The sequence below is a fragment of the Symsagittifera roscoffensis genome, chromosome 3 (assembly GCF_963678635.1).
Source record: "Symsagittifera roscoffensis chromosome 3, txSymRosc1.1, whole genome shotgun sequence".
NCBI lineage: Eukaryota > Metazoa > Xenacoelomorpha > Acoela > Convolutidae > Symsagittifera > Symsagittifera roscoffensis.
The window spans coordinates 63,900,457-63,911,312 of NC_087064.1; the positions used below are offsets into that span (position 1 = coordinate 63,900,457).

The 10,856-nt window shown below is 40.5% G+C and overlaps 1 protein-coding gene across 1 annotated transcript; it reads right to left on the reverse strand.

Annotated features, from left to right (window-relative positions):
• Positions 1-8,547: 8,547 nt before the first annotated feature.
• Positions 8,548-10,417, reverse strand: LOC134842516 (uncharacterized). Its single transcript, XM_063858896.1, has 2 exons — positions 9,838-10,417; positions 8,548-9,380 (listed from the first exon to the last, which is right to left on the reverse strand). The coding sequence occupies exons 1-2, from the start codon at positions 10,031-10,033 to the stop codon at positions 8,866-8,868; spliced, it is 711 nt and encodes a 236-aa protein (XP_063714966.1). The 5' UTR covers positions 10,034-10,417; the 3' UTR covers positions 8,548-8,865.
• Between the last annotated feature and the right edge of the window lie 439 nt (positions 10,418-10,856).

Genomic DNA, 10,856 nt, shown 5'->3' on the forward strand with positions numbered 1-10,856 from the left:
CAAAATTTGCAAAAAAAAACAGGTCGTGACCGGATTCGTACCACAAGCTTTGCCTTTATCACTACGGAAAACTTTCTAGGGTAATTAATGTTTTCTGAAAATCCCTCAAATTGTCTTATTATGGTCATTGATTTTGAGCACCATTAATTATTCCAAGCTCCTGAGTGTAGTACTGAATCAATTCGTAAATTTAGTTCACTTTTTGACGGGGCTTCCCTTTTTCATGTTGATCTCTTACTTAAATATAGTAGAAACAACCTGTGCTTCTGAAAATATTAAGTTGGTTAGACAGAAGTGAAGGTCGTAAAATAGAACCATTGAGACCTTTAGAATTACACACGAGTGAAAGAGACATAAAAAGACTGTTAGAAAAAGATAGAACTTTTATAGACCAAGTAGTAAAAAGTAGATCATTTAAATGTTAAATGTACATCAAGTGGCCAGCACAGTATTGGTAAATTCAAAGCTGAAACTCAAACACGAAACGAAACACCGGTCTTCAATTTTAATTCACAAAATACATCGCTTTTAGAAAACTTTGAAAATTGGGTCCATTGAGCCCGATTGCTTGAAATTAATTATCTCAAAAAAAATCTGAAACTCATATCACCTTCTGCTTTGGTAATTTAGGGCCGCATAGCAGCAGAGACCCCGAATACAAAAATAAGGTATACTAAACCAAAAGTTTCCAATATACGGAGCAATTTTGCTCGTTTCTCAGCGCGAAGCACTGAAAATTCTGACAGCATTAAAACTACCCTGCAACCACTTTTTGAAAATATTAAGTGTGCGAACAATTTTCACGTGCGGGACTATATTTCGTGTTGCGCTTTCAGCAATCAAAGAATTGAACGAGCAGTTTACACAGGCCCAAAACGTATATATGATAGTGCGTAGCAAACTGATTGGTAGATCAGAAGTAGCGCAGAGGTTTTTGGTACTCAAAATATCGGTTTGAGTCTCTCTTGGAAATTGTTTTTTTTTAACAAAAGGGGGCAAAAATGAACCCAATTTTCGGTCTGTTAATTGCGATGGAAGGGGATGAACCCGATTTTCTAAATATTTGGGTCGGCAGGGGGTCGAATCCGTAGGGGAGGGGCGTCTTCCCCCCTAAACCCGCCACTGACTGAAAAGATTGATACATCAGAGATAGCGCAGAGGTTTTGGGTACTCCAAGTCAGTTTGAGTCTCTCTTGGAAACTGATTTTGAACAAAGGGGGCAAAGATGAGCCCAATTTTTGGTCCATGATTTGCGATGGATTGGGATGAGCCCAATATGTTAAATATTTGGGTCAGCAGGGTGTCGAATCCCTAAGTTGGAGAGCGCACTCCCTTGTCCCGCAAACCCGCTAGCTACTGCTTTTTCTTCAAAAGTCGGAATAAAAAAATCCTAGTTATTTTAAATAAATTTTAATACACAATTGCATTCGCGGCAGTTTTTTGCCAACATGTACACACAAATTTTAATACACATTTGAAAAACCGAAGTTTTGTCATGAAGGTCGAAGTATAAAGTGAGGACCTCGACCCGAGTAGCAACAAAGTCAATCCAACGAGACTTTACGTCAAACTGCATAAGTGTCTCGTTTGTTACATTTCAATCCAAAACTATTTTTTTATTACTGTAATAAAACTGTATTTTATAAAGGTATCTTAATTTGGTTATAACATCTCACGTGGAGCCCAGAATGGCTAACTCAACAATGGACTGACATAATAAGTGTGGTATTGGTAGTATTGTTTGTACAAATCGACCAAATGCTCCTCTAATTGAGTTTGATCTTCATTAGCACTGTCAATGCATTGTGGCTCCTTGCTGTGGAAACCCTTAAACATCTTCTTTAATGAGTCGCTGGATAAACTAAGTGATTTTTCCAGATGGAGGTAGGCGTTGTCTTTGTTTTCTCGTTTGCGTCTCTCTAGCGAGACAGCACCTGCGAGAAACCTGGGATCCAGTTTGGAAAGTTGCATGTTCAAAGCCTGTAAGCCAGCCGTCATCTCCTGTGCCTGCCACATCAACTGTTGCCTTTGCCTCATACCTCTGCTTATCAACAGGGAGGCCATGCTAGACTCCGGAGTGCGATCTAGTAGAACGACTCGGAAGTCGAAGCCAGCACTTTCGTAGAGCTCTGCCAGTTGGCGAATATCTGGGTTCGCAATTTTTTCCTTACTCTTGCAGAACGGATATGAATGCATTTGTCCGGACTCTAAATTGGCATAAAATTTTAAATTTGCACTATTTGTGATTAACAATGAACAAAACTTCACAAAAAAATCATAGAATTATTTTTCAGGCATTCTAAAGTTCGGGCCAGCTGAAAATAAACAAGTTAGCCGTTTGTCGTCTGTTTTCTAACACTTTTCCCTTTGCCCTACAAAACTTTCTTAAAACAATAGAAAATATATTGCGCGTTAACTATTCCAAATTGTTAGTTAAAAAGTCGAAACTCGTCTGGAGAAAAAAACACCCCCCCCCCCCCCCGACCACAAATATTGCGTCACTTTCTGCGAAGGTCAGAACAATAATCTAGGGGCGATGGAAGCATTGAATAAATCAAATTGGAATAAAATTTACTGCTTATTATTGTTCACTCCTGAATTAACAAAGGTATACGTTGTTGGTGTTGCTTAGGGAGCTTAACAGATGACAACTTAACACTTCTTACCACCGAAGGTGTTGACTATCATCAGTTTGCCTTTGTATTGTCTAGCGGCCAATCTGAGTTCTCCAATTGCTCTTGGGTTCAATTGTTCCCTTTGGTACTCGTGACACAGCACGATGCTGTTGAAACTGGTCTCTGGGTAACAAAAACTGTTCGGTGATTCTTTCTCCGAACATATTCTCTCCCAAGCGCTCGCCATAAAATGATGTCCTGAACCTTCGGCGCCAGCCACGAATACGACCTTGGGCTTGGAGTTGAACACTTTCTTTGTGAGGTAGTCGTAACTCTGCAAGAACTCCACTTCCTTTTTGATAAATTCTTTTTTCTCTTCTCTGAAAATGTCTCTTCTTTTAGGCTGAGCAGCGAGACATTCGGAATGAGGGCCGCTGTAGCTCGGAATGAACACTCTTCTCCAATCCTCCAAGCCGAAAGACTCGATTTGTTCCCTTGACAGATTAGTTCTAACTGAATCGCCATTAGTATCCGTCCGATTGTAAATATAAACTCTAATTAAAACAACAGCTAAGAACAAAGCCAAGAGCAACACAGCACATAACCTAGTTTCTAAAGTAACTTTGGTAATTTAGGGCCGCATAGCAGCAGAGACCCCGAATACAAAAATAAGGTATACTAAACTAAAAGTTTCCAATATACGGAGCAATTTTGCTCGTTTCTCAGCGCGAAGCACTGAAAATTCTGACAGCATTAAAACTACCCTGCAACCACTTTTTGAAAATATTAAGTTTGCGAACAATTTTCACGTGCGGGACTATATTTCGTGTTGCGCTTTCAGCAATCAAAGAATTGAACGAGCAGTTTACACAGGCCCAAAACGTATATATGATAGTGCGTAGCAAACTGATTGGTAGATCAGAAGTAGCGCAGAGGTTTTTGGTACTCCAAATATCGGTTTGAGTCTCTCTTGGAAATTGTTTTTTTTTTAACAAAAGGGGGCGAAAATGAACCCAATTTTTGGTCTGTTAATTGCGATGGAAGGGGATGAACCCGATTTTCTAAATATTTGGGTCGGCAGGGGGTCGAATCCGTAGGGGAGGGGCGTCTTCCCCCCTAAACCCGCCACTGACTGAAAAGATTGATACATCAGAGATAGCGCAGAGGTTTTGGGTACTCCAAGTCAGTTTGAGTCTCTCTTGGAAACTGGTTTTGAACAAAGGGGGCAAAGATGAGCCCAATTTTTGGTCCGTGATTTGCGATGGATTGGGATGAGTTTGGAAAGTTGCATGTTCAAAGCCTGTAAGCCAGCCGTCATCTCCTGTGCCTGCCACATCAACTGTTTCTTGTGCCTCATACCTCTGCTTATCAACAGGGAGGCCATGCTAGACTCCGGAGTGCGATCTAGTAGAACGACTCGGAAGTCGAAGCCAGCACTTTCGTAGAGCTCTGCCAGTTGGCGAATATCTGGGTTCGCTTTTTTTTCCTTACTCTTGCAGAACGGATATGAATGCATTTGTCCGGACTCTAAATTGGCATAAAATTTTAAATTTGCACTATTTGTGATTAACAATGAACAAAACTTCACAAAAAAATCATAGAATTATTTTTCAGGCATTCTAAAGTTCGGGCCAGCTGAAAATAAACAAGTTAGCCGTTTGTCGTCTGTTTTCTAACACTTTTCCCTTTGCCCTACAAAACTTTCTTAAAACAATAGAAAATATATTGCGCGTTAACTATTCCAAATTGTTAGTTAAAAAGTCGAAACTCGTCTGGAGAAAAAAACACCCCCCCCCCCCGACCACAAATATTGCGTCACTTTCTGCGAAGGTCAGAACAATAATCTAGGGGCGATGGAAGCATTGAATAAATCAAATTGGAATAAAATTTACTGCTTATTATTGTTCACTCCTGAATTAACAAAGGTATACGTTGTTGGTGTTGCTTAGGGAGCTTAACAGATGACAACTTAAAACTTCTTACCACCGAAGGTGTTGACTCTCATCAGTTTGCCTTTGTATTGTCTAGCGGCCAATCTGAGTTCTCCAATTGCTCTAGGGTTCAATTGTTCCCTTTGGTACTCGTGACACAGCACGATGCTGTTGAAACTGGTCTCTGGGTAACAAAAACTGTTCGGTGATTCTTTCTCCGAACATATTCTCTCCCAAGCGCTCGCCATAAAATGATGTCCTGAACCTTCGGCGCCAGCCACGAATACGACCTTGGGCTTGGAGTTGAACACTTTCTTTGTGAGGTAGTCGTAACTCTGCAAGAACTCCACTTCCTTTTTGATAAATTCTTTTTTCTCTTCTCTGAAAATGTCACTTCTTTTAGGCTGAGCAGCGAGACATTCGGAATGGGGGCCGCTGTAGCTCGGAATGAACACTCTTCTCCAATCCTCCAAGCCGAAAGACTCGATTTGTTCCCTTGACAGATTAGTTCTAACTGAATCGCCATTAGTATCCGTCCGATTGTAAATATAAACTCTAATTAAAACAACAGCTAAGAACAAAACCAAGAGTAACACAGCACATAACCTAGTTTCTAAAGTAACTTTGGTAATTTAGGGCCGCATAGCAGCAGAGACCCCGAATACAAAAATAAGGTATACTAAACTAAAAGTTTCCAATATACGGAGCAATTTTGCTCGTTTCTCAGCGCGAAGCACTGAAAATTCTGACAGCATTAAAACTACCCTGCAACCACTTTTTGAAAATATTAAGTGTGCGAACAATTTTCACGTGCGGGACTATATTTCGTGTTGCGCTTTCAGCAATCAAAGAATTGAACGAGCAGTTTACACAGGCCCAAAACGTATATATGATAGTGCGTAGCAAACTGATTGGTAGATCAGAAGTAGCGCAGAGGTTTTTGGTACTCCAAATATCGGTTTGAGTCTCTCTTGGAAATTGTTTTTTTTTTAACAAAAGGGGGCAAAAATGAACCCAATTTTCGGTCTGTTAATTGCGATGGAAGGGGATGAACCCGATTTTCTAAATATTTGGGTCGGCAGGGGGTCGAATCCGTAGGGGAGGGGCGTCTTCCCCCCTAAACCCGCCACTGACTGAAAAAATTGATACATCAGAGATAGCGCAGAGGTTTTGGGTACTCCAAGTCAGTTTGAGTCTCTCTTGGAAACTGGTTTTGAACAAAGGGGGCAAAGATGAGCCCAATTTTTGGTCCGTGATTTGCGATGGATTGGGATGAGCCCAATATGTTAAATATTTGGGTCAGCAGGGTGTCGAATCCCTAAGTTGGAGAGCGCACTCCCTTGTCCCGCAAACCCGCTAGCTACTGCTTTTTCTTCAAAAGTCGGAATAAAAAAATCCTAGTTATTTTAAATAAATTTTAATACACAATTGCATTCGCGGCAGTTTTTTGCCAACATGTACACACAAATTTTAATACACATTTGAAAAACCGAAGTTTTGTCATGAAGGTCGAAGTATAAAGTGAGGACCTCGACCCGAGTAGCAACAAAGTCAATCCAACGAGACTTTACGTCAAACTGCATAAGTGTCTCGTTTGTTACATTTCAATCCAAAACTATTTTTTTATTACTGTAATAAAACTGTACTTTATAAAGGTATCTGAATTTGGTTATAACATCTCACGTGGAGCCCAGAATGGCTAACTCAACAATGGACTGACATAACAAGTGTGGTATTGGTAGTATTGTTTGTACAAATCGACCAAATGCTTCTCTAATTGAGTTTGATCTTCATTAGCACTGTCAATGCATTGTGGCTCCTTGCTGTGGAAACCCTTAAACATCTTCTTTAATGAGTCGCTGGATAAACTAAGTGATTTTTCCAGATGGAGGTAGGCGTTGTCTTTGTTTTCTCGTTTGCGTCTCTCTAGCGAGACAGCACCTGCGAGAAACCTGGGATCCAGTTTGGAAAGTTGCATGTTCAAAGCCTGTAAGCCAGCCGTCATCTCCTGTGCCTGCCACATCAACTGTTGCTTGTGCCTCATACCTCTGCTTATCAACAGGGAGGCCATGCTAGACTCCGGAGTGCGATCTAGTAGAACGACTCGGAAGTCGAAGCCAGCACTTTCGTAGAGCTCTGCCAGTTGGCGAATATCTGGGTTCGCAATTTTTTTCCTTACTCTTGCAGAACGGATATGAATGCATTTGTCCGGACTCTAAATTGGCATAAAATTTTAAATTTGCACTATTTGTGATTAACAATGAACAAAACTTCACAAAAAAATCATAGAATTATTTTTCAGGCATTCTAAAGTTCGGGCCAGCTGAAAATAAACAAGTTAGCCGTTTGTCGTCTGTTTTCTAACACTTTTCCCTTTGCCCTACAAAACTTTCTTAAAACAATAGAAAATATATTGCGCGTTAACTATTCCAAATTGTTAGTTAAAAAGTCGAAACTCGTCTGGAGAAAAAAACACCCCCCCCCCCCCCCGACCACAAATATTGCGTCACTTTCTGCGAAGGTCAGAACAATAATCTAGGGGCGATGGAAGCATTGAATAAATCAAATTGGAATAAAATTTACTGCTTATTATTGTTCACTCCTGAATTAACAAAGGTATACGTTGTTGGTGTTGCTTAGGGAGCTTAACAGATGACAACTTAAAACTTCTTACCACCGAAGGTGTTGACTATCATCAGTTTGCCTTTGTATTGTCTAGCGGCCAATCTGAGTTCTCCAATTGCTCTTGGGTTCAATTGTTCCCTTTGGTACTCGTAACACAGCACGATGCTGTTGAAACTGGCCTCTGGGTAACAAAAACTGTTCGGTGATTCTTTCTCCGAACATATTCTCTCCCAAGCGCTCGCCATAAAATGATGTCCTGAACCTTCGGCGCCAGCCACGAATACGACCTTGGGCTTGGAGTTGAACACTTTCTTTGTGAGGTAGTCGTAACTCTGCAAGAACTCCACTTCCTTTTTGATAAATTCTTTTTTCTCTTCTCTGAAAATGTCACTTCTTTTAGGGTGAGCAGCGAGACATTCGGAATGGGGGCCGCTGTAGCTCGGAATGAACACTCTTCTCCAATCCTCCAAGCCGAAAGACTCGATTTGTTCCCTTGACAGATTAGTTCTAACTGAATCGCCATTAGTATCCGTCCGATTGTAAATATAAACTCTAATTAAAACAACAGCTAAGAACAAAACCAAGAGCAACACAGCACATAACCTAGTTTCTAAAGTAACTTTGGTAATTTAGGGCCGCATAGCAGCGGAGACCCCGAATACAAAAATAAGGTATACTAAACTAAAAGTTTCCAATATACGGAGCAATTTTGCTCGTTTCTCAGCGCGAAGCACTGAAAATTCTGACAGCATTAAAACTACCCTGCAACCACTTTTTGAAAATATTAAGTGTGCGAACAATTTTCACGTGCGGGACTATATTTCGTGTTGCGCTTTCAGCAATCAAAGAATTGAACGAGCAGTTTACACAGGCCCAAAACGTATATATGATAGTGCGTAGCAAACTGATTGGTAGATCAGAAGTAGCGCAGAGGTTTTTGGTACTCCAAATATCGGTTTGAGTCTCTCTTGGAAATTGTTTTTTTTTAACAAAAGGGGGCAAAAATGAACCCAATTTTTGGTCTGTTAATTGCGATGGAAGGGGATGAACCCGATTTTCTAAATATTTGGGTCGGCAGGGGGTCGAATCCGTAGGGGAGGGGCGTCTTCCCCCCTAAACCCGCCACTGACTGAAAAGATTGATACATCAGAGATAGCGCAGAGGTTTTGGGTACTCCAAGTCAGTTTGAGTCTCTCTTGGAAACTGGTTTTGAACAAAGGGGGCAAAGATGAGCCCAATTTTTGGTCCGTGATTTGCGATGGATTGGGATGAGCCCAATATGTTAAATATTGGGTCAGCAGGGTGTCGAATCCCTAAGTTGGAGAGCGCACTCCCTTGTCCCGCAAACCCGCTAGCTACTGCTTTTTCTTCAAAAGTCGGAATAAAAAAATCCTAGTTATTTTAAATAAATTTTAATACACAATTGCATTCGCGGCAGTTTTTTGCCAACATGTACACACAAATTTTAATACACATTTGAAAAACCGAAGTTTTGTCATGAAGGTCGAAGTATAAAGTGAGGACCTCGACCCGAGTAGCAACAAAGTCAATCCAACGAGACTTTACGTCAAACTGCATAAGTGTCTCGTTTGTTACATTTCAATCCAAAACTATTTTTTTATTACTGTAATAAAACTGTACTTTATAAAGGTATCTGAATTTGGTTATAACATCTCACGTGGAGCCCAGAATGGCTAACTCAACAATGGACTGACATAACAAGTGTGGTATTGGTAGTATTGTTTGTACAAATCGACCAAATGCTTCTCTAATTGAGTTTGATCTTCATTAGCACTGTCAATGCATTGTGGCTCCTTGCTGTGGAAACCCTTAAACATCTTCTTTAATGAGTCGCTGGATAAACTAAGTGATTTTTCCAGATGGAGGTAGGCGTTGTCTTTGTTTTCTCGTTTGCGTCTCTCTAGCGAGACAGCACCTGCGAGAAACCTGGGATCCAGTTTGGAAAGTTGCATGTTCAAAGCCTGTAAGCCAGCCGTCATCTCCTGTGCCTGCCACATCAACTGTTGCTTGTGCCTCATACCTCTGCTTATCAACAGGGAGGCCATGCTAGACTCCGGAGTGCGATCTAGTAGAACGACTCGGAAGTCGAAGCCAGCACTTTCGTAGAGCTCTGCCAGTTGGCGAATATCTGGGTTCGCTATTTTTTCCTTACTCTTGCAGAACGGATATGAATGCATTTGTCCGGACTCTAAATTGGCATAAAATTTTAAATTTGCACTATTTGTGATTAACAATGAACAAAACTTCACAAAAAAATCATAGAATTATTTTTCAGGCATTCTAAAGTTCGGGCCAGCTGAAAATAAACAAGTTAGCCGTTTTGTCGTCTGTTTTCTAACACTTTTCCCTTTGCCCTACAAAACTTTCTTAAAACAATAGAAAATATATTGCGCGTTAACTATTCCAAATTGTTAGTTAGAAAGTCGAAACTCGTCTGGAGAAAAAAACACCCCCCCCCCCCGACCACAAATATTGCGTCACTTTCTGCGAAGGTCAGAACAATAATCTAGGGGCGATGGAAGCATTGAATAAATCAAATTGGAATAAAATTTACTGCTTATTATTGTTCACTCCTGAATTAACAAAGGTATACGTTGTTGGTGTTGCTTAGGGAGCTTAACAGATGACAACTTAAAACTTCTTACCACCGAAGGTGTTGACTATCATCAGTTTGCCTTTGTATTGTCTAGCGGCCAATCTGAGTTCTCCAATTGCTCTTGGGTTCAATTGTTCCCTTTGGTACTCGTGACACAGCACTATGCTGTTGAAACTGGTCTCTGGGTAACAAAAACTGTTCGGTGATTCTTTCTCCGAACATATTCTCTCCCAAGCACTCGCCATGAAATGATGTCCTGAACCTTCGGCGCCAGCCACGAATACGACATTGGGCTTGGAGTTGAACACTTTCTTTGTGAGGTAGTCGTAACTCTGCAAGAACTCCAATTCCTTTTTGATAAATTCTTTTTTCTCTTCTCTGAAAATGTCACTTCTTTTGGGCTGAGCAGCGAGACATTCGGAATGGGGGCCGCTGTAGCTCGGAATGAACACTCTTCTCCAATCCTCCAAGCCGAAAGACTCGATTTGTTCCCTTGACAGATTAGTTCTAACTGAATCGCCATTAGTATCCGTCCGATTGTAAATATAAACTCTAATTAAAACAACAGCTAAGAACAAAACCAAGAGCAACACAGCACGTAACCTAGTTTCTAAAGAAATCAGATGAATTCATGCTTATTTGGAACTTATTCTAAATAGTTTTTCTTACTAAGAAATAACTACAGATCCAAAAAAAAACATGTGAATGTGAAGCTTAAGACACTCAGATGTTGACAAGTGGGTGCTACAGTGCTGATTTAAATTAACCGGACAAAACGAGCTAAACTTCAAATTTAAAACGCGTTTTTCTCAAATTGGTTTGAGTTTAGCTGAAAACGTATGGAGACAAAACTTGCTTAAAATTTTAGCAGGATTAATATGGTGTAATTTGTTTTGCGAAATTCGGGCCCAAAACTTTACCCCAAAAATGGGTCATTTGGCTTTTCTTAGTTAATCAAAAATTACGCCAAAAAATACCCAGTCGATCACAGACAATTATATCAAAGTGAGCTCCTTACGTAGCCCAACAAACTTTAAGAAGAGTATAATCTTTAAAATATTGTAGAAG

Bases quoted from the DNA above. Each gene is read 5' to 3' on its own strand.
- LOC134842516 (XM_063858896.1), bottom strand. From the start codon at position 10,033: ATGGCGAGTGCTTGGGAGAGAATATGTTCGGAGAAAGAATCACCGAAC. The intron at 9,381-9,837 runs GTAAGAAGTTTT...ATGCCAATTTAG, and splicing joins GATAGTCAACACCTTCGGTG to AGTCCGGACAAATGCATTCA.